The sequence below is a fragment of the Caloenas nicobarica genome, chromosome 16 (genome assembly GCF_036013445.1).
Source record: "Caloenas nicobarica isolate bCalNic1 chromosome 16, bCalNic1.hap1, whole genome shotgun sequence".
In the NCBI taxonomy this organism is placed as follows: Eukaryota; Metazoa; Chordata; class Aves; order Columbiformes; family Columbidae; genus Caloenas; species Caloenas nicobarica.
In genome coordinates, this window is record NC_088260.1 from 4020806 (window position 1) to 4044508 (window position 23703).

Below are 23703 nucleotides of genomic sequence, written 5' to 3' on the forward strand. Positions count from 1 at the left end.
GACTCTCGCCCTCCTGCAGAACAACTTGTTCTCCCCAGTACATTTGCCTGCAGCCATCTGTTGTCCTGCGTCCTCCTTTGGAGCAGGGGACCATCTTTCCCCCTTCTGTCCTGGTATCGTACAGGACAGCTCTGAACAGAGGAGCTGCGCTCACTCTTGGGCTCCATGGTGCCACAGCCACACTGTGGCCCCATCACTGCTCAGAACCCACTTCCGTGCTAGGAACTCTCTCTGTGAGACCCCGAATCCTTGACACGCGTGGGTGTCACTCCTGCCCCCTCAAACATGTGGTTTTGTCCCTGGAGGATGAAGCCTCGGGCAGAAGATGTTGAAACAGAGAAATAAACTGAACAGCAGAGTCAATTATACTGTTAAGCGGCATTCTCTATTTTATCAGCACTTGGGGAACACTGGGGATCATCCTCCATAAGTGCTCCAACGACTGGATGCTTTTGCATTGCTTATATTCACATAATTATTACATAAGCATTACAATTAAAAAAAATATTTGAAATACATCTATACTAAAAAGTGATGATGTTAGTGACAATTGTTTAGTTTCTTACTTACAATACATCTGTTAATTATTAGTTAAATATAAACTAAGCGCTCTGCTTCTAAACAACGTATCACTTAATCTTCTGTCTCCCTCTTGTCATGCAGAAGGATCTAAAACTTGAAAAATATCCCCTGGTTTTGCAGGCGGTCAGAAAGCATTTATCCTGTCAATTGGTTAATGATGGGCACGTCTTTTGTAACTTAATCACAGTACACATTAATCTGGCAGCTTCTCTCCGAGGTCGATACCACGAGCAATCCCGCCGCCGGAGCAACTCAGCGCAAGCCGCAAGCGAGACGCCCCCGCGTGTGCCGCCGCTGCTCTCCGAAGCAAACCCCCGCGGAGCAGCGACTTTCCCCGCGCGGGGATCGCCCCGCTCGCAGCCCGGAGAGGCGCGGGGACCGCGGGCATGCGCGGAGCCTCCCCCGGCCCGCCCGGCCCCGGCCATTGGCCCCGAGCGGCGGGGCGGTGGTGCCGGGGAGACCGCGCCCGCCCGCCCTCCCGCCGCCGCTCCCCTCCCGCCGCCCGGCCAAGTTTAAACACCCCCCCCGCGCCCAGTCCGCCCGAGTTCGCGGGAGTTGCGCGGGGCCGCGGAGGCGCCGGGGGAGGAGGGGGCGGCTGCCGGAGGGAGCCCCGGCGAGGACGGAGCCCCGGCGCTGCCTATGAGGGCGCCGCGGGGCCGGGGGAGCCATGGACGTTGGCGGGGCGCCGCCCGCCCTGGAGAAGAACGCGGCGGAGCTGACGGTCATGGACGTGTACGACATCGCCTCCGCCGTGGGGCAGGAGTTTGAGCGGGTGATCGATCAGCACGGCTGCGAGGCCATCGCCCGCCTCATGCCCAAGGTGGTGCGGGTGCTGGAGATCCTGGAGGTGCTGGTGAGCCGCAACCACATCAACCCCGAGATGGAGGAGCTGCGCCTGGAGCTCGACCGCCTGCGCCTGGAGAGGATGGACCGCATCGAGAAGGAGCGGAAGCACCAGAAGGTGCGGGATGGGGCCCAGGGGGACGCGGCGGGGCTGGGCTGCCGCAGCCGGCCCGGGGGACAACCGGGACCCGGCCCCCTCCGCCTGCCGCCGGGAAAACAAAGAGGGCGGCCGGGGTGCGGGCCGGGATGCCCCGGAGCCGGCGGGGAACGCGGGCGGAACGGCCGGGGCGGGAGCCGGGCTCGGCGCGGATGCTGCCACAGCGTGGCTGAGGGTTTGGGTGTGTTGTTGTTTTTCCTTCCCTCCTGGAAGTTTCCTTCCCCCTTCCCTTTCTCCACCCCTTCCCCAGTCGCCGCATATCCTTCCCCTTGCGTCTCCCCGATTAGCATTCCTGCTCCATCCCCTCTCCTGAGAAGAGGATAGTGCTGCTTCCTGCTAGGCCAGGAAAGGTCACAGACAATAATACACTTCCCTCCAGAGCTGTGAATGATTTAGCTGTCTAGTTTTCCTGGCACAATCATCGGGTAGGCAAGTCATAGGACAGAGATGGAGGATCAAGTGATTTCAGAGCAATGAAGAGCAGGGAAGAGAAGTCTCCCAGATTCCTGTTCCATTCTTTGATGGTAAGATGTTGTCCCTTGGCTCGAGCTGGAGTGATCACAGTGTCCCCTGACCCTGCTCCCATGAAAGCCCAAGGCAGAGATCGTTTCCCGTATCCTGTTACCCTCATGTGGCAGGACAGCACGAACTGCTCCACTTGCTGCAGTGCAAGTGGCAGATCTACTCTTTAAAGAACAGTTCTTGTAAGTGACTGTGCTAAATCATCACTGCTGCCTTATGCCATCCTGCTTGCACACACTGATTCAGAATAAAGAGGAGAAAGGGAATTTGTAGAAGACTTAAACTTCAAGAGTTGGCTTTAATTTAAGTAAATTTAAGTTTTATGTTTTAAGAGAGTCAGCTGGGGGACTTAGGATATGGAAAATTCAGGATAATTCCTGCAACGTTTTGCAGAGGAAATCTCAGGGCAGTGTCTCTGAAAAGGATGGTAGAAGATCTTTAATGTATAAAGCTCTGGTATGTCTCTGAGGTATGAAGGAAGAAGGTCTAGAAGATAGAATAGGTACCAAACCTTTCCCCTTCTAACACATCTAAGGAGGCAAGTGGGTGTCCTGTTGTGCTGCTCCCATACGGTGTCTGCACCCTCTGCTAGAATCAAATTAACTCTCCCGAGCCCTGGCTGCCAGCAGGTTTTTGGAAGGCACATCACCTCTGGGCAGAGCCAACTGCCCTGGGCAGAGCCAACTCCCCAAGGCAGAGCCAACAGTAATTCTTTATCGCAGATATTTACAAAATGCTGCATGGTGAAGTGGATACTGAACTGGGCCTGGTAGCAACACCCAGTGTTGTTGTACGAGCTGATGTTCTGTGTGGATGCTCCTGAAGTTCGTATATGTGTTAAAAAGTTTTCTAAACTTTTCACTGCGTAACACTGCCCGGCAGATGCCAGCTGATCTCCCTGCCAGTTCACTGTCTCTGCCAGCTTCTCTGACAGACATGAAATGGCTCAGGGAGTGTTTAGATGATCCAGATGAAACTCTGGTGGAAACATGTTTTAACAGGAAAAATAAAGTACATGATACATATGCGTGGGTTTTTTAATCGAGTTGATCCCCAGTGCACCAAGACCCTATAGAACAGTCTGTGTTCCTGTGTGAGGGTTTGAAGACTCTTTCACAGGACAGGTACTTGTAAGCAGAAAAAGCCAGAGACTGAGAAATATTTGTGACCCAAAAGCCTCCAAAAACCAATCCAGACAAGCTTTTAGTGGTCCTTGCAAGCACCAGTTTGAGATTTTAGCACTTAAAATCTTTATAGGCAGAACAGATTCGCATCTAAACCTGGCTTAACCCTGCCTGGAGTTTCCAGAGCTGGCTGGCAACCGCAGGCCCGGAGATCTGCCTTGGCTGTCCAATACTTGTGCTAATGAGGGCTCAGAAGTTAATTTCTGCTCCAATTTATTTGGCTCTTCAAGAGCAATAAATAAATAAGAACTTTTGCCTAGGCAAACTTTAATATAGTTGCGTGTTTGCAGTGTGGCCACACATAAATCATGTAAGTTTAGATAGTCCGGGGGTTTGTGTATGTTCTATTTTGTGTGTTGCTTCTAACTGACGAATGTGCTGTTTCATTATCTAAACTAGGTCAGCATGTTATTTTAGCTACAGAGTTGTAATATGCAGCATCACTGTAAATGGTCTAGGTATTGGGCAATATAAATTTCATTACAGATTTGCTTTTCTCTCACAATAAAGAGTTTCAAGTAAAATAGAGGTGATCCATGAAACTTTCTTCTTAATTGTTAAGTCTGCATGGCTTATAACACCTATGTGTTACTTATAATCTGTCATATAGTGTTTTCTGCAAAACTTTTAGCAAGTGTTATAAAATGACAACAATGTAGTGATAAATACTGGAATAAAATGATATCTGGACCAGAAAGTCAATAGGAACGTGATTTCCCATTATCAGAGCATACATTCAAAGCAGAAAGCTCTCCTTTAATCTCTCAGCAGAGCTTATTTTAGCCTAGAGCTGTGCTTGGCGGGGTTGCTGTCTGAATGTTTTGTTGTTAGGTAGGAAAGGGGCTGGATGAATGTAGAAGTCAGCAAGTGACTCAGCCCAGCTCCAGGGATTTGCATGCAGCTTTTTGTGATTGAAGCACATACGTGAAAATACAGAGAATGCTGCCCGCTGCAGAAGTATGATTTATGCAAAAGGCTTTTGGAACAAGTAAAGCTCTAAATACAACTGTTTTTCCTTGAGGACTTCATACTTTTTTGTCCTAATTTGACCTTTATGGAGATGGGCGACAGCTGCTCTTGACGCAGTGCCCTGACAAATGGGGGTTGTTGTCGTGACCGGTCTCGCTGCCGCCAACATCGATGCCGTTCACGACATTGCCTAGAGAACAACTTACATGAGAAGCAGCACAGTTTTCCTTGTGTTTAGCGTGTGCACTCGGAGCTCAGAGTTTGCTGCACTGTATCATTATTTTACACGTGTGTTTCATAACAGAAATTTAGACTAGAGATGAGTGTTCCTAACGCTGGCTCCCCTGGCCCACGCAGCGGGATATTTCTGGGGCATTTCTAACAGCTCTCGTGGCCGCTTCCCGGGATGCAGGAGGTGATTGTTGCTCATGTTTGATTATCTCGTCGAACACAGCAGTCTCCTTCATCTGGTACTCACAGCAAAATGGGGCATAAGGAGCCATCCTTTGGGTAACCTGCACATCAAAAATGTTTGCATCAGGAATTGTCTCTTTGTGTGTTTACAAAAAGAGACTTTGATGGTCAGTTTCTTGATGCTGGCATTAGAAAAGTAGATGTCTTTTAAGAAATTCAAAGTAGTCTCATTTAATCGTTTTTCTATAAGAATCATAGTGGGATTGTTACTGGTTTGATCTGTAAATAGTCGAGTCAAAGACTCTTAACGTGTTTAAAAATATCAATGTGTTGTCCTGGTCTACCCTTTAGGAATTAGAACTGGTGGAGGATGTCTGGAGAGGGGAAGCACAGGACCTTCTTACCCAAATTGCACAGCTGCAGGAGGAGAATAAACAACTGATGACAAACTTGTCTCACAAAGACATTAATTTCACAGAAGAGGAATTTCAGAAGCATGAAGGCAAGTTTGATATTTCAAATTCAGTACTTGCTTTTGTTATAAAAAGCAATACTTTATAAAAAATATTTTGACTGGATAGCCTGGCTCTTTTCCTATAGATTAATGCAGGTCTGGGGGTTTGGGGTTTGTTTTTACCTGAATAGGAAATCTCAGAATATGTGATGACACTGAAGACATGATACAAGGTGGGGGTAGGAGGGAAAGAAAAGCCTGAACAACTTCTTGTTCGGCTGAGAAGCATCTCTGAAAGTAAAGTCTAGCTTCATTATTTTGGTCTATCGTTTTAGTTTGCTTTTTGCAAAAGCATTCTTAAGCCCTCCTTATGTTTTCTAATTCAAGAGGAATAATCCATTCAGCAATGTTTATTTCACCATTATGCACAAAAATAAGTGCAACTTTTGATCTATTCAGGATAACTATAAGGCAGCAAATCGAGATTTCTTTGAATTCTATCAGTCCACCATATGGAGATATTCTAGGAGAATATTGTGATCTCCTAGAGTAGGTGAGAGTCATTTTATTTGGTTTATCTGCCTTTAGGGTTCTCTCACTTATTTGGGACTTAGAGCCAACTTAGAGTAAGCGAAGAGATTTATAATCCAGGGAGTGGGTGAATCCTAAAGAGTTGAAATGACCAGTTTGTGGGCAACTTCTTTCCTGAGGCAGAGTGAATTTCAAGACATAAGGTTCTGACTCGCAGGTACAGGTGGATTTCACTGCAGCAACTGCAACAATTGCCATCCCCAGCTCTCACCCACAGCTCAGCAAACGGCTCCTTCCCAAGAGCAGATGAACAGATGTCTGTTGGCTCCACAGTTTGTAGAACATCATTTGAGGCTGCTGGATATTGAGTCCATTTCACAATACTTTGCTGGGGTTTAAGCTGAGGAGTTGGGAAAAATAAACACACACACACACAAAAAAAAAAAGACTGTGCAGCTTTGGGCATGAGGCAGCCTTGAGCTGAGAGCTGGAGCAGACAGCTGAGCGTGGGGACAGCGTCACCCCAGCAGCAGAACCTGCCTGCGATGGTGAGTCAGTCTGGGAGCAGGCGGCTTTCCGAGCTGCTGCTATATGGACAGGACTCTGGGCTTTCACAGCAGGTTCTGCCGATCAGTAAAGTCGTGGCTTCCTCAAAAGGCCAACAGCCTCTGCGTAGCGTGCAAAGCCACCGGCCATCTGAAAACTAGAGCGCAGGGCTGAGCCGCGGCAGCTCTCCAGTAAAGCACCAGGAACAAAGCAACGTCCTTTTCCAGCCACTGGAGGTTGGGATCAAGCAGGCACTCGCTGTAGGTGGATGAAACTCTGTCCAACACTGCAGAATTTGCACTTCCTTCCTCCCAGAGGCCGAGCGCTGCTCACTTGCCTTAGGGAGGAGTATAACGAAATATTCAAAAAGTAAAAATTGTTGAACCTCTCAAGATCACCACTTTTTAAAAACAAATGCCATGCTTTCAGTATAGGAGTCAATTAGTGGCAAAGAAGTCGCTCAACATCAGCCTTACAAACTCCATGCAAAGTTTCAGAATGGCAGTGATGAGTCATGGACAATGAAGACTATGACATCTGGTTATAAAGAACCAGCTTCCCTTTTGTTCTCTCTTTTTTTTTTTTTTTTCTTTTTTTTCTTCTTCCAGTGGGTATCTTGCTCATTGCAGCTCATGTGCTATTTAAATATAGCCATACTCTTCACATTCGGCTAGCCAAGCAAATGCCAGGCATGCTTTTCTTGTTATTTTTACTGTGTCTAACCAAGCATAATAACACAAACAAAACCTATAAACCCATTCCAGAGACCAGATCCCAGGATCACTGGTGTTCTTTGGCCAAAATCATCAGCTTAAGGCAAATAGCATTAATTTACAGCAACTCCACCTTCTTAATGGGACCTATTCTATCAAACCCAACTGTTTTCCTTTTAGGAAATTTTGTCATTGGTGAATGGGGATAGATTTATCTCAACTGACTTGTTTGGATAGTGTCAAGAAGCAGTCATGCTGCTTTTTTTCAGTCTCCGTCACTTGATACGATATGTACAGAGTCTACAGGGGCAAGTTTTCAAGCTAGATACTCTGTTAGCTGGACTGACTCTAACCAGACTCCAGTCTTTGTGTCTTGGCGTGATTTAGCTCTGTGATGGTGTCTCCCCTCAGCGGTTACCCCCTGGGATTAACCGCTCGCTGCTTACTCACCAGACAGTTAAAGCAGTTATTTTTAGCGCAGGCAAGAGAGGGCAGTGGTTTGGGCGTGCAAGACTTTGAGATTCAATCCTTGTCAATTAATAGTCGCATCAGAGTTCACAGAGCCTCGCTTTAGCATAATGAAGGTGTTTATAAGAGAGAGGGATGCAATCCTGTCTAAACGGGAGTGTTCTGCACAGGGGGCACCTGCCGAGGGGCTGAGCAGACGAGGTCCCTGTGAAAGGATGTGCGGCAAAATATGCAGGAGGGGTTAAAGATGAGTCTGCAAAATCCATTAATGCTACTCATCCCAAGCTCAAACTGAGCACTTCCTGATGGTGCTGAGTGGTTGGAATATCCCAGCCAAATGCCAGAAGCAAACTTGACCGAATGCGTGTTAGACAGGACGGGCAGGCTGCTGTGTCACTGCAGTGAGGGAGCTGCTGGCTCACGTGGGCTGTGAGAACATCGAGAGGCAGCAGGACGGCAACAGTTGTGTGAACCTCTTGTGCCGGCTGCTGAGGAACCTACAATTCCCTTTCAAAAGTGAAGGAAAACTAATAATCTGAATATGCAGGTATTGGTGTAGTGCCACAGGCCCTGACTGGCACTTTGGCCTGTTGTGATAGATGTATAAACAACAGTAAGTGGGTCCTTAAACATAAATAATGTTGGTGGGGTTTTTTTTCAGTTTATTTTCCTTTTTTTTTTTTTAAATTTTTTTTTCAGTTGCTTTCCTTTCTCTTGCTGGAACAATGCTATGATCACAGCAATCCACAGGAAGCTGCTCATAGGCTGTGCCTAGGGAAGCCGGCTGGGTGTGCCATTTATGATCCTGCAGTTATTAGTCTTGGAATCATTTAGAGCTAATTACTTTACATTTAGGGCACTTAGTGATTTCACTCTTCTCTTCCACTGTGCTGGAGGAAACGGAAGAAGATGTGACTGTTTCACAAACACTTCCCACCTTTCCTTTCCCCTTCTCCTGAAATAAAAAGGATAATGTAGTGATCCGTGCACACAATTGAAGTCTTTTATGTTCACCAAATGTTAGGGAGAAAAACGAGCACAGTGGGAGGAAAAGCAGTCAGCACTGAACTGGTACTTTATGCTTTAAATAGCACCTGCTATCTAGAGATCTCAAAGCATCTCACAAGTACTAATCAATCCAGCTGCACTCACTATTCCTGGCTCCTGCTGGGGTGAAACCACCAGTCTGGACTTTCACTGCAGTCCCTCTGTGCTTCAAGGCAAAGTTTTGTGGGGTTTTTTTTAATTTTAAAAACTGCTGATGTGTTGGGCCCAGTCCTGAGACTGGCTGCAGAGGCTGGATCCAGGAACCTGTCGTGGGGTTTGTGGCTGCAGCGGTGGATCAGACCTCTGTGATGGGAGAGCGTGGATCCATTAGAAGAGTCAAGTAGCAGAATGTGTCAGTGTCTACTTGTCCTCCCTGGTGGCTACGAGCTGTTATCATTGTGAAGAATAATCCTGCAAAGAGTTAGAACGTAGAGCAGAGAGATAAGGACCAGGGTCCAGAAATAGAGCCGGCAAACACCACTGAATTAAAGATGAGAATGTAACACTAGAATGTGAACACTGTGTCACTCTCGGCTCTTTTCTGGGGTTTGGCAGGAACGTGTCCTCTGAACCACATCCCGGGCCAGCTGTGGTCACCAGCCCCTTTCCCAGCAGAGCGGTTCTCTGCTGTGCCACGGCTCTGGTCCTTCAGCAACGAGACAGTTATCCATCAGTTCAAACTGCAGATGATCCGTAAGCTGGAGTTCCTAAAGACCTGTAGCTTACATTCTCTTATGGGAGCAACTTTGGATTTCTCTGATGAGGGAAGGACATAACCAGAAAGTCTGAGCTGAGGTTAGTAAGTAGAGACTTGAGCAGCTGGATACATTTGATGTGTATGCAGCATCTTTCTGATGTGGGAACTGCTTTAATACATTAAAAAGGAATTGGCTTTCCAGCCACCCCAGAGGGTTTCATAAATGGAGGAAACCAAGGACCTATGTAACTAAGTAATTTGCCAAAGGCAATGGACCAAGACAGCAGCAGACCCTGGATTTGAGCTCCTGCTTGGCCTGGATTTTGGCCAGAGCAGCCACACACCACCCTGGTCACAGGCTTTCATCTCGAGCCATCCTACGGCATCTTGTGCAACATGATTTTATGTGGTAGTCGACAACCATCAAACTGCACGTCCCCGCGCAGTTATCAGGAAGAGTTAGTGCAGTAGATTTCTCATCTCACCGAGTTAAATCATCCGGTCTGTGTTTGCTCTGAAGAGCCCACCACTGTAGTGCCAGGAGTTCTCCGTTATCTCTCGAATGGCAAATAATGGAAAATTCTTCCTGTTTCGTGATTTATGATATTTCCTGGTGAGTCGGTCAGATTTGAGACAAGTCCAGTCCTTTATTTATTTTCAAAGAGGATCAATGTTGGATTCTTGGCAATGTTCCAATCATCTTTCAAAAGTGAAATGCCCTGTAGCATTTTTCTCTGAAGTACAGTTACTCTAAATATGAATTATCATACAGTAGGATGGGGAAAGGGTTGCAAAACATGAGGAGAAAATATGTGACTATAATTCCGACTAAATTTCTGTTCTAGACTCAGGGTGGAGGTGCTCTCTGAAGGTCCTGCTTCCTCTCCCTTTCACCCAACATAAAACTGGATTTCAACATAAAATCATTCCAGCCCAGTTCACCTCGGCTCGTTTGGATCTAGATGCAATCCATGCCACTGACATGTTGTTTAGATCTTGCTGAGGATCCAGACCATCCTTTTTACAATTTTCACGGGATCTTGGCCAGCTGATTGTGCAGATTATCACACAGATAACCAAGCTCCCAGGGCACAGCCTGAACACTGGTGTAAAACTGCTGAGGCAGCAAGATGTAGCAGTGTCACTCCCCTGTTACAAATGTTTCTGAGGACTGTCAGTTCCTTTTTTAAGGAGTTTCTGTGCAGCAGCTTTATGGATTGCATTGTGTCACCTGTGTTCCCTGTTACCCTTGAAGTAACCTTCAGAGCATCTTCCAACAGCTTCTCTGTAATTCTACCAGCGGGCAACTTCCAGAGTCTTTACCTAAATATTTCTCACTGTTATTGTTCTCAGTCTCAGCAGCTCCTGATTGTCCTTAGTTTGTTTCCTGTGTTCTTTTTTTAACCAGGAATGTCAGAGAGAGAGCGACAAGTCATGAAGAAGCTGAAGGAAGTGGTAGATAAACAGAGGGATGAAATCAGAGCAAAGGACCGGGAACTTGGACTTAAAAATGAGGATGTAGAGGCTGTAAGTGGCTCTTAGTCTTCCTGTTTCTCTTCTTTCTCACCCATACTTCCATAGTCTGCTTACAAGTTTTAAATTAATGCCTAGGTCACTTTTGCCAGCAGTGAACAGAAGGTCACTGAGAGGATGAGTGGCCCTGGGGACCACAGCACAAGAGATCTGGGTTTAGTCTTAGATGAGTCACAGACTCCACTGAGACTTTGGGAATCATGTCATGTCTTGGTTCTTTCTGTGTCAGGAGGAATGACCTCCTGACCCATATTTTGCTTCCCATCCTCATCTCCTGAGGCTGTGGGACTTTTCTGGTACTAGTGAGGCCAGATCCAGATGATCTCCACTCTACCCACGTGCCTCTGGCCAGTGCTGTGGCCTTTCAAATTGGTGCTGTCCATACAATGCCCAGCAGGTCACATCCTGCCTTAGGAGGGAGCCTAACAGCTCGAAGAAAAGTACTTGTAATATAAATTGAATACCAAGCATTCCTCTATGTTATCTTTCCTCTGCTCTGGGTTAAGATTTGATTCAGAATCCTGTAAACCACGCTGTCCTTGAGCTTTGCTTTTTTGAAACATAATATCAGAAGTGATGGATTTGCTTTTAGCTGGAGAATTCCCTTTGCCAGAGGAAAAAATGTCTCTTTACTCTGGAAACCAATTAAATTTTGGTGACTGCAACTGTAGTAGATAATTAGATATTAAAAAAAATAATCTGGAGGCGAAGAGGAGGAGGATGGGGGAGAATTTTCCAGATTAAATTCAATAGGAACACACAACTTTTTCTTAAACATTATATTTGGGACTTGGTGATCATGGCTAATGGCTGAAAGATGCTGACCTACTGCATCAATGTTTTGCAGCTTCAGCAGCAACAGAATAGGTTAATGAAAATTAACCACGACCTGCGGCACCGGATCACCGTCGTTGAGGCTCAGGGGAAGGCGCTGATTGAGCAGAAGGTGGAGTTAGAAGCTTATCTGCAAACCAAGGAGCAGGAGATGGGCAACCTGCGAGCAGAGCTGGGGAAACTGCGAGAAAAACTGCAGGGTGAGGACAGCCAAAATGGGGAGGAAGTAAAGGTAAGACGCACTTTAAATGACTTTTTAAACAGCCTTCTAAAGAGCCTCAGGCTTCATACCAAGCACCTTTTCTTTGGATAAACATGATAGATACATATCAGAGGCTGCAGAATTCGCCAGATACCAGAACAAATCATTGCTTCAAAAGAGAGTGTTCTATTAAAAACATCATGAAGCGATCCAAAATCTCTGGAGCATCAGCTGTTAGTTTGGATTGGAGGCAGATAGCGGTTTGGTACTGCTGTATCGCTGTGCTTGGCTTAATTTTGTTTGTACACATCAACCCCTTCCCCAGAGGAAAACAAACCGATCCCTTAAACAGTCTGGATTTTCCAAAAGATAAACAGCTGATAAGTAGCATAAACTTTGCCGAGTTTGCAAAGATGCAAGCCCTAATGGGTCCAAAGTTGCAATGCACTGTGACGGTGGTGGCATGTGAACCGTAGGAGAAAAGAAACAGTGTCAGAAGGGGTCACAGAGACAATGCAGAACTCTGCACGCTTGGTCCTTACAGTGTTTAGGGCACTTCTCATTTGTCAGGACTAAGACGGTCTATTGCTACCAAATCAATAAATAAATATTTGAAGGCACCTTTTAGATGAACCAACTTTGGCCTTATTTCTGCTTCCACTTCCTATTAGAATCTGTGCAGTGAAGCGTTACTAGCACAAATGCTCATGAAAAGCAAATACTACTGCTTGCATACTCAAGTACTTGCAGGAACAGTCAAAGAGTCAGTCTGCAAATGGAGTTGGGCCTGAGGTCAGAGCAGCAGGAATGCAAACCTGCGGGGAGCTTCCTGAGAGAAAGATCCAGAAAGATCTGGTGCATCCCTTAGTCCTCTTTATGGTTCCAATTATTTTTCTTTGTGCATATGACAGTACTTCTGTCTTTCTAAAGCAAATGTGCTGTATTTCCCTTTCCTAAGGCTGCTCTTAGAAGAGCACAAAATAGGATAATGGGTATTCCGATACGAAAGAACTGATGGGGTACCGTGGTCCCCCCTGGAATGTGACAGCCAGTGTTAACATGTCACTGCTGAATGGGGCAAACACTGTGCTAATCATGAAAAGGATGATTTCATTGCTGTTTATTTAGTCAGGACACCCAGATTTGTAAATGGGGCTGTGGAGCCTAGGCCTGGAGCCAGCAGGAGTGAAAGTGCCTTCAGTGTCTGGAGAGAAAGGATGCATTCTGTACCTCTCTCTAGCTCATCAATTCTGTGGCGGTGGCGCCTCTTCTAATTAGAGCCGTTCCCCACTCGCTTTGCCAGGAGGATGGTTGGACTGAACCGCAGCGGCAAGCAGCAAGCTGGACTAGCTGCGTGCTCTGGAATGGACATTGCTCGTTGGCTTCAGTCAAGTACATTTGCATTGGCTACTGGCTGCTCAGTCTTTGTTGATTTGAGCAAAATCTAGCAAAAATAGCTTATTTGCGCAAAAGTGTGGGGCAAATATACAACCAAAAGAACAGGCATCAGCTCAGACCCTCATCTGGAGGGTGAAGAAAAGTGTTTGGGTAACTTCCTTTGAACCTCTTGTTAGCTGGCATCAATCTTTTATTTATTGTAGTCTGTGTAAAGTCTGTGTAAAAAAAAAAAAAAACGAATGGGGTGAATCAAACAGACCAGCGAGCATCGCTCTGCTGCTTTGTCTGTGCAGGACAAGGACTGCAGTCCCTGCTCTAGAAATTGATAATGCACCAGCTGTAGCCCAGCCAGGTTTAACCTGAAACCATGTATCTATAGATAGCAAAACTGTTTGACAAACACATTAGCTCAAAAGAGGGTTGGATCAGGCCTCCAAACAATGGGTTTTCTTTAAGAATTTCTGTACTTAGCTCCTCAAATTTGCAGCTTGTATCCCAGAGAGGAGTCACTGCAACACAGGAGCTCTGAGACTCTGATCTCTGCATCCTACGCGGGGGGTGGGTGGCTGACCTGGCTGCTGGTAGACTGAGAAATACTTTACACTCCTCAGACACGCACTCGCATGGTGAATTTAAAGACCATGTTTCATTTCCTAGGTAGAACCAAGCAACGATGACTGCCTCTCAGAGTCAGAAAAGATGGCAATGGACCTAAAAGATCCGAATCGTCCAAGATTCACCTTGCAGGAGCTCCGGGATGTCCTTCATGAGAGGAATGAATTGAAATCTAAAGTGTTTTTACTTCAAGAGGAGCTTTTATATTACAAAAGGTAAGTTAGATCTCCTCTCCTGTTGCATGCTATACACAGAGGAGCCACAGGGCAGGTCTAGAAACAATAAACGTGCTCTTAAATAGTGTGCAACAAGCTTATATTTCTGCAAAGGCTTAAGGTAGAGATTGCAATCGTATGGCTTTAGTTTGAATCTGGTTCCTCAAAACTGGGAAAAACTGTCCTTTCCTAACTCCCAGGTTCCCCCTGAATCTTAGACAGATTACAAACATTCAGCAGTTTTGAACTTAAAAAATGAGGATAAGAGTGGGTCTAAAACGAAAATTCTAGAACTTTTATTCAATGCATTCCTCTTCTGCCCCTCCTTGTTGCAATGGGAAGAAAATACTGAAAGGAGACCCACTTCTAGGTGCTGTTCCTTGGTTAACAAAAAAATCTCCCATTGATTTCAATGAGCTTGGAACAGATCTTTTTGCATTTCTTCATCAACAGTACTACCTCAGACTGAATTTTAGAACTTAAAGCGTTTCCATGGCTTGGGAGGAGAACATTAATTATCTTTTCTTTCTTTCTTTCAAGTGAGGAAACAGAAGAAGAAACTAGATCCCCTCAACCTACACCCATAATTCAGTCAAAACCCTCAACTCAGCCTGAATCTGGAATTAAACGCCTGTAAGTAGCATATTTTCTAGGGATACTGGATATACTCTGCAAATACTAAATGTTTCTTATGGGTAAGAGGACAGTTTTAAAGAATATTAAAATTAAGATAACCACATCTCTAATGTATATGAGCGAGACGTCAAAGGAGCACTTGACATGTATCATGAAACAGCAGTTGGCTTTGGGCAAAACTTCTGCCTAGTTCTGGGTCACCTTTCAGTCTCGGATTATTTCCTGCGGTACCTTTGGGTCCCTACGTGCAGACAGCAGCAGGGAGTCCAACCGTGCTCCGTGTGCTGGTGTTTATGGGCCACACTGATCTGCCCAAGAAGCCCACGCCAGTTCCGATGTTTCCTTCTTAATGACACTGTTCAGGGTAACCTAAAGGGCACGTGTGGCAATGTTTCATTACAGCTGGGACGAGCCCGTGAGCTCTTCAACACAGACACCTGATCCTAGAGAATTTTCTTGTCTGGGCCACATAGTCAGACTCCAAAGGGAGGTGCTACCAATTGTGGTCTTACCCAGAGCACAGCTCAGCCTGTCCTGGGAGCCCAAAACTGAAGTCAGTGCCAGGTCTCAGCGTGCAAGGATTGTAGGAACAATGCTCCTGTTCAAGTGCAAGGACCAGTTCCTTAACACACAGATCTCCAGGCAGTGGAGGGTCAGAAACCACTGGTCATGCTCGGAAGATGTGTAAAGAGTGTTGGTCACGAGCAAAACCAGCTGCAGACCTGCAGCAGTTGGGTGTGGAGAGCAAAGCTTCCTCATGACCTCGCTGTGCCCATTTCCCTGCTGGCTTAAGCCTTTAGACCCCGACATGCCCTATGTGTACAGCACAAAAACCTTTTGTTTGCAGAACAAACTCGCTGCTGGAGAGGATGCCAGCTTTCCTGGCTATAAAGAACCCCACCTTCTTATCATGAAGTATTTAATGTTGCTGTCCGAAACATAAGCTTACTGTCAGAGGTTTACATTTACTAGAATATAACTTAATTAGAAAACCACAGTGTTAGCCAGTCAATTTGTCTGTTGAAACTCCCTTCTTGTACATTTACTTATTCAAAATTAAGTCTTGTAACCTTATAGCAAGTCTTTGGATTTTTGTGACACTGGAAGCCTAACTTTTTTACCTGCATAAATGATTTTGGAACAGACATTTCTTTCCACATAAAAAGCTCTCCCATCCTGTCCCCCCGTCCATAACCTTCAGTCCTTGTTTAATAATAGGAGCAGCCCTGTACAAGTAAGTTCCATGGGAAGATCTGAACTGATCCAAAACACCATAAAGCCAGGAGGTCACTTTTGATTATTTTCAGAAGACTCCAGCTTCTGTCTGTGCTGCTTAATTTGCTAAGAGAACCCTTCCTCTCATGTGACTAGAAAATACATTTTGAGTTTGGACTTAAGTTTTCATTCTGCAATGGTGATGATGATAATAATACTTTGTCTCACAAGATCTCCACTGTAAAGCTTCTCTTTGCTTTTACATTTATTTTAGTACCTTTTAAAGCTAATCCCGTTGTGGGGGATGGCTGGTTTCAGTTTACGCAGTTTGCATTGATTGCAGTTTCCATGCTTGATTTATGAAGCAAAGGCAGCACAAAAATGGAAAGAGATGTTGTAAGATGGAACACATGCTGACGAGGTATTAGCTTTGGCTCTGCCTTCTGCATTCAGGCGGCAGCAACGCAGGGAGCAGCGGCAGGAGGCACAAACATGTTTTCAACCAGCTATCTCAGTGCTCTCTTCCTCTCAGTTAATTTACTAGTGGAAATTTGTTGAGCATCAGCCCAATCAGTGTACATTTTCAGACACCTGTCTAAATTTTGTTTCTCAGATTCTGGGTTAAATTCCTATAACTAAAACCACACACAATAAAACATAAAATGATGTTGGTTTGGCGTCTTTTAGAAAAGGTGAGAGTCCTCTTCTGCCAGACAGTGGAAGCATGTATTGAACTGCTCTTAAGATGAAATTACTTTCTTTAGCTGTCATGCTCTGTCCCCAGGTTTCTTTCTGCTCTCTCTTAATGTAGCCATTGCATTAAATAAGGGAAGATAAACCCCTCCACTTAAGTAACCTGAAGGATGGTAATAGTTTTCATGTTTATTTTATTCCTGCAGCCTGTCTGGATGGGATTTATCTAGTGTGGGTTTATTTTCTTTCCCCCTTCCTGTGTGTGTGTGTTGGCAACAGTGTCCTTGTAGATGTGCTCTAAAAAGACAGGAAATTTCACTGCTGGGAAAACCAAAGAACTCTCCATAGCCAATGACATGAGGAAAACTTGTAACTGCTATTTGCGTGCAGAGTGCCTTTACAAATGAAAGTAGGGCTGCTTCTCCCTCCATTTCAGACCTTTCCTCCTGGTTTAAACAAAAAGCTGAAATACAAAAGCAGGAGAGGCTGTTGCTGCCCTCTCAAGAGAAGTTTTATGCTTCCCTGTGTAATGTGCCCTTTTTTCCTTGACCACACAGCATCTCAGGGAATAAGGCATATGTATATGTAGCCTGTGCCATCTGTTGGTTCTGTGCAGCAACCCCATAAACAGCGGAAAACAGAAATTAGAGAAATCAGCATTTTTTCCCTCCCAGGGTTTGCGTATTTGAGGCAAACTCTGAGCTCTGATCTCAGACTGATTTGTCTCTACCACAACACGTGTCAGAATTTTGATGAAATAATGTAACCAGGAGGCTTTACTGAGGAGGAGAAGTACAAGGATTAAAAATGTTCCCTCTGTTTTGAGCAGAAAACACCCTTTTGTTTTCTCTTTAGGGATACGTGCTTGTTTGTCACTGATGTAATGCCTGAAACAGCCATAAGTTTTCTTCCTATTCTTGCAGTCTACAAAAGCTGATGTGTCTGTCTCATTTCTGCAGCTCACAGCCTGCGTCATGATGCATAAAACCAGAAGTTCTAGCTACTGCTAACGATACAACAATGTTTGCTTGTTTGTTTTCATTTTTAATCTAAGAATAGCAGTTAGAGTGGCTGTGTTGGGGAGAGCTGCATTTGGTCACAAGTGAAACGTCTCTCGTGATTTCAACTTAATCTTTAATTGACATTAGTCCACAGTTCAAAAAACTATTTGGCACAAGGGAGAACCTCTGAGGAGAATCCTTAGAAAAACAGAGGGTGTTCCAGGTACGGACGAAGGTGTGTTGGCAGGTTTGTGTGGGGCTGGAGCGCCTCGCCAGCGCGCGCGCGCGCTCAACCTCTACGTTGCATGAATTGAATTGTATAATGCGTAGTAAAAGCGCTGAACTCTGACAAAGAAACAGTCTTGCTGCTGGCCAGCTAGAAAGCATTTCTGCTAGAAGAGTTGCAAGGTTTCAAATAAGTATTTAGCTGCCTGCAGTTGGCGTCTTTCTGCATGCGAAGCGACGCAGGTTCTTTTGGAACAGATACACGGGCCCTTTAACCAAGTAGCTTGCACAGGAGGTTATTTCAAGATTTCACCTGCGATACTGGTTTTTAACGTGAAACTATCAAGTGTAACATTTGTAAAATCTTTAACTGTAATGCTGGTCCTGTCTAACCCCGTTTTCTGTGCAAATACCCAGTAGTCACAGCAAAGTCCCGTTTTGTAGTTCGTAACATACACCTTCATCCCTCATTTCATCACGTATGTGCCTGTTTGTCTCTTGGGAAGAAAAACGTACACTCTGCTCTGCATTGCTGGAGGTGGTCATACCTTGATGAAATCCAAGCCAGACCGCAGGCTGCTTCACAACAGAAAAGTGGTATCTTTTAGAAATTCAAAAGCAATTGAAACTGTTATGACTGTTTTTTCTAAATAAGAGGTTTTCACTGAGGAGAGCTGTCTTGGGTGATGCAGATCCACCTCTCCTGTAACATGTCCTGTGTGGTAATTCAAAGTAACCCCATGTACCATGTTTGCCTCTCTTCTTTTTAATGGAATGCTTTTTCTTTCCCTTGCTCCAGTCTTATCTCTTCTGTGTCTGTACTTTCCTGACCAGGATCTTTACAGCCATAATGCCCATGGTAGCAGCTGGATTGATTCCAGACGATCCCACATTGCAGCCAATAAGAAGACTTGTGTCCCTTGTAGGAATTTTTTTTTAAATGTTTGGTATCGTGGTTCCCTTTTGCATGACCCTGTGTTAACATGCGCTGCTGGTTACATTCTCATCGGCTGCCTGTGGGATCACAGAGGAACAAAGTGCCCATCAGAATGACCAGTCAGTACTCAACTCATCGTAGTCCTCCATGCTCATCCTCAAGTATTGACATTTTATCACCTTTTGCCTTAATGTTACCGTGCTAAACCAATCCTTACTCATAGAAAATCGTTGCAATATGCAATTTTAACCAGCATCTGTTAATTTTGCTAACTAAGCGTGCCTATTCACAATTCACACCAATGCTTTTTAAGAAAGCCATGTCATTCTAATGACTTGTTACCAATGAGTTAGATTTACAGAATGTACTGGCCGATATCTACATTAATGTCCAGTATTATTTATAGGCTGTTGCTTCCATGTCTTTCTATCTCTGCACTGTATATTTTGTCTCTGATTATGGATTTTGCAATAGCGTATACACTCTCAATAATCTATTCTATCATCCTATTCTTGGCTGTCCCTGGGAGACGTACTGATAATTGTTAATGCAAAGTCTCTTTGCATTAGAACTGCTGCTTTAGTGATTCTCATATTTACAGCAGCAACGGAGTGTTTAAATTCCCTTCCTCTCCACACAGACAGGCTTTTCCCAAACATCCTTTTCTAGGCGTAATAACAATTTTCATCGTTTCAGAAGGAATTACAAAAGCCTAACCTTTCTGCTTCGTGTAGAGATTTTACAAACATATTTTTCTCTTATTTAATTTCATGGTAAAGTGAAAAATTACTTTGACATTTGAAACTTACTGCATAAATAGAGCAGTCCTTTGTGTGGACTTCAAGACATTAAGTCTGACCATGCAGGACCAAACATGCTCAGCAAAAGCCTCATTCACACGACACTTCTTCTATCAGCTGGAATCAGATATGGCCCTGCAAAGACACAGCATATGTGTGTAAATTTCTGAGCTCCTGTGATGGTGGTAGAAAAGTATGAGGCTAATTAAGTGCAAAAGACTTATTTCACTATTAAGGCTGCACATTTAAAGCCAGGAAATGCAAACGTTCAGGTCCTGCTAACAATGTTAGATATCTGGGATTGCACTTGTGTAGCTTTTTATATCGTTTTGTAGTCAAGAAATAAGTATTCTTAATATTCTTAATAATCACCATCATGCTTACCTGCACACATGATAGGATATTTTTTGAGGAAAGCTGCCTTAAAGCTCATCTGATAGTCAAATACAGCCTCCTAGGAGACTAGAGACATCGAGGGCAGAGCTCCCGGGTCTGCACAAGGCGACTGGACAGTTGGGATCGTGGTACTGAGGGAGACAAGAGGGAGACGGGGGGGAAGAACTTGAGACAGGGAGTGTGGACGTGGGGTCAGGTTTATGCCCTGAGCAATATTCCATCACCTGAGTTTATATTGACATTTACTGTAGAAGGATTTAGCAGTTCCTGTCCTGGCTCAGAACTGCGTTATGCTTGGTACTGTGCAAGCAAAACAGTATTTACCTCCTAAAGTGCACCGTTAAAACCAAACGGGCAAGCAGCCAATTCCAACCTTTGGTAGCTGGAACCACAACCTTTGCATTTCTCAGCAGACCTAAACACCGCACTAACACCTCTTGTACCAAACTCATGATGAACATTGGATTTGCCTAACCAAGTAACTACATCCTATACAAATAAAATGATATTAAGGATGTTTCCAACTGTATTTTTTTAGCTCTGTTGTCAGCTAAACTGTTTTTAGCTCTGTTGTTGTATTAAATGGCTGTTGGTTCATGTACGTCATTATTTTAGAGCACACAAGCCGTGTGATAGGAAATGACGTGCACACTTGCGTGCATTTGTTTAGAGCCTTCATCCTGCAAACTCTGGTGCACATATGTGCATTTATTCATTTATTTTTCCAGGATCAAGTCTATCTATCAAAGTCTGTACACCTGGAAAAAATGTGGAGGCTTATTATCTTATGAATTTCCCTGCCGACACCCTTAAAAACATTTTCTATTTCTGCTTTATGGCAAATTATACAGATTTAATGCCAAAGATACCACTTTACTTATGCCAAGAAACTAACCTGTATTGTGTCGCTTCTTTATCTCAGGGCTGGGGAAGGGGGAATATACATCTAAAACAATACCTGCACCTTGTAGAGTCAACAGCATTTAGAGCTTATTTGAAGCTTCCGTAGCCAAACCGCTTGAGATTGCAATGACTTCATCTCTAACAACATTTTGACATGCCCTCCCATCAGGCTTCACTGCCTTGATTTTTGCAGATGCAACCAGATTTTTTTGCTCGGTGTTTTGTCGTGCTGTGTATCGTGTCGGGTGTTTGAAGTGTTTTCAAACAGTAAACACTCTTCTTTCTTTTCCTTCCCCTCCCTTCCCGGAAGGTTTAGTTTCTTCTCTCGTGATAAGAAGCGTATGCAGGCATCACAGAAACACGTCCACTTCCAGGATACCTTTGGAGATTGGTCAAATTCCAATAAAGATGACTCCTACACCGAACAAGGACAAGAAGCCCTGCAGCATCTGTGACTAAAACCTCGAGGTGTTCAGTTTACCGCAGTAGATCTCGACAGTCCGGTGACAAGAAGCTGCTGTAAACAAATGGGGCAGCTCATCACTTTTCTTCGCCTCGCCCACCTCGGTGGTTGCGTTTCAGATGTACTGCTCAACAGGAATCCCTCCCTGTTTACTTGGTGACTGTTTGCTGAAAACAGAATCCCAGCTTTGTAGGAATAGTCACCGATACCCCAGGACATTGAAGCTTTTAGATGACTTGTGCTGAATAACAAGTCTATGGTCTTGTTCATGCATTAACTACAGTAACACAAGCTTCTTTAAACCAAAAAAAGGACCTGTGCCATTACTGGAAGTTTGTTTGCAGTGCACAATATCTAGTGGCAAAGACTCTTTTACCCTGTTTGTTAACACTACCGGTTGTTTGCTTTTTATTTCTGTAAGAATTTTTTCAAGAGGGATACGACAGCTGGCCGCTCCCCATGGCAGGTCTTAGCGCTGCTGGGTCCCATGAAGTTCAGCTGGCGTCTGCATTTTGCAGAGTAACCGCTTGGAAATCCACCTGATACACACTGATAAACTGGAGTAGCCTTGAGAGGGACAGCGAGTGTACATTTCCCTTTCTGCTTATAGTGCCTAAAGCATGAAGAAACTGATGTATGAGGTGAGCGTGCCTTGCATTTTGTCATGAGTTCTGCAGTACTAATGGAAAAGAAATTGCTTACCAGGAGGAATTCTACCACTCAAATTTTTTCCTTCTTACCAGGGACTTCCCCCTAGAGTGGCAGCAGCTGCTGTCAAGGAACGAGGTCTCTTTCCCACAAACAGGTTTTTAATTAAGTCACACGCCACTTTTCTGTCTAGGTAAGACTGCCTAGTTCAGAGTGAAAGATCCTCAACTATCTGACATCAACCACTGTAACTGACTTAGAGATGACCCCAATTCCAAATGTTTTTTCTGACTGAACGCTACCTGGGGAGGTACTGAGGTCACTCTGTGAACTCGGCTGTGTAGGAGGGTTGGCGCTGGAGCACGGTGCTGCTGGTGAGGAGTAGCTGGTTCTGGCAAGGCCGTAGGTGAACTTTGCACGTGTGGCTCAGTGCAGGGGCTGTGAGCTGCTGCTGGCACCTTCCCCAGCAACTCCACCTGCTCTGCATTGAGCCTCTTCTCAGCAGCAGCACTAAGGGCAGAAAACAATGCTTAGGCTGGAGTAAAGCTCCAACTACTCCAGGTACAGAAGTCTTGAATGACAGCAAGCAAGAGGGTTTGGTGCAGGCCAGTTGTTTTTAACACAGGATAATCCAAGGCTCTGGATTCTTTAATGCATACGGGCAGCAAATGGTTCTCAGCCTGCCTATAATGTCACAGTCCGGAGATTGTTTTTGCAGTGGTGGGCTGAGCGCTGCTCTGCTCCTGACCATAACCGTGCTGTGTTTGAATACGGACCTTCCATGTGCTCTGGGTAGAGAAGGTGTTTTCTGCGCGTCCCTGGTGTCACGGCCGTGCAGGGCAGGGAGGAAACGTGGCCTTAGACGAAAGGCATCTGAGATAGCGACAGCAGCGTCTGGTGCTCGGTGAAGCAGATATACTTTTGCCTGGTTACGTTTTGGTAACAGGAGTTTTATGCTTACAGCAGCTATATCCATAAAACAGCAGCACTTCCCCCCTTGTGTGACAAGCAATTCTTAAATGGGGAGAAGCATCTTAATTTGATCATGCTTAAGTTGCTAAGATCTCAATTTCACTTCCATATTAGAAAAAAAATACACTACAGTTGTGTCAGGCAGTTAAATTGTGAATTGTGAGTGATGCCCGTCAGGTCTCTCCCTAACACAGTTCAGTCGTTTGGCACATTTAGAAGAGATGCAGCGATCAGAAACAATGCCAGAATGCTGTGGGTGCGCGGCCTGAATAAGCACATCGCTTTTGAGATCAGCTGAGAGCAACGTGCCGGGATAATAGAAACACACAGACAACTGTTTTCCCTGGTGTCTAAGCCGTGTTGCACAAAGCACATCTCCCCGCAGAGCCAGTCCCGGACGCCAGAGCCCCACACGCTGTCGCAGGTCAGATCTGCAGCCAGTTCCACACAATGGCACGAGCAGCATGACCTTCCCCACCCAGCTCTGCAGCCTGTTACCTCAAAAACCTAATTAGTTGCTCCTGACCTGCTGGCATTAACCACTTCACTCCTCAGTCTCACGTTTGAAATGCTGAGTTTATACACTCCAAGCGCCATCGGAAAGGGTGGCATGTAAGGAAGAGTATGCAAAGATCTGTCACGTTGTTTCTTAATACTCGAGTAAAATCTGCTGTTAGAAAAGGGGCCAGGATGTTGTCAGGTAAGGGGCGTAATGATCCTGTCTGCGAAGTGCAGGATCACTGAAGTTTTTTGGGTTGGTTTCTTTGGGGTTTTTTTTTGGTTGGGCAGTAAATCATTTTAACAGTTTAATAAATATTTCTGAAAAACAAGTATTTCTGCAAGACTCATGTCCTTTTTTTTGGTCTAAAGTTAATATCGTCTCTTCTTAG

At 45.0% G+C, this 23703-nt stretch overlaps 1 protein-coding gene across 4 annotated transcripts; it reads left to right on the forward strand.

Moving 5' to 3' along the window:
* Positions 1–1155: 1155 nt before the first annotated feature.
* Positions 1156–23353, forward strand: RILPL1 (Rab interacting lysosomal protein like 1). Of its 4 annotated transcripts, none has more exons than XM_065646048.1 (8): positions 1156–1543; positions 5023–5173; positions 10536–10654; positions 11508–11726; positions 13752–13924; positions 14465–14557; positions 18529–18616; positions 21041–21134. In XM_065646048.1, exons 1-8 carry the CDS (start codon positions 1250–1252, stop codon positions 21044–21046), a joined length of 1143 nt encoding a protein of 380 aa, XP_065502120.1. In that variant the 5' UTR covers positions 1156–1249; the 3' UTR covers positions 21047–21134. The 4 variants fall into 4 exon arrangements, with proteins under 4 accessions (XP_065502120.1, XP_065502121.1, XP_065502122.1 ...); XM_065646049.1 differs by lacking the exon at positions 18529–18616 and adding an exon at positions 17617–17692 and having other exon boundaries at positions 21041–21129; XM_065646050.1 differs by lacking the exon at positions 18529–18616 and adding an exon at positions 17617–17704 and having other exon boundaries at positions 21041–21125.
* Positions 23354–23703: the final 350 nt, after the last annotated feature.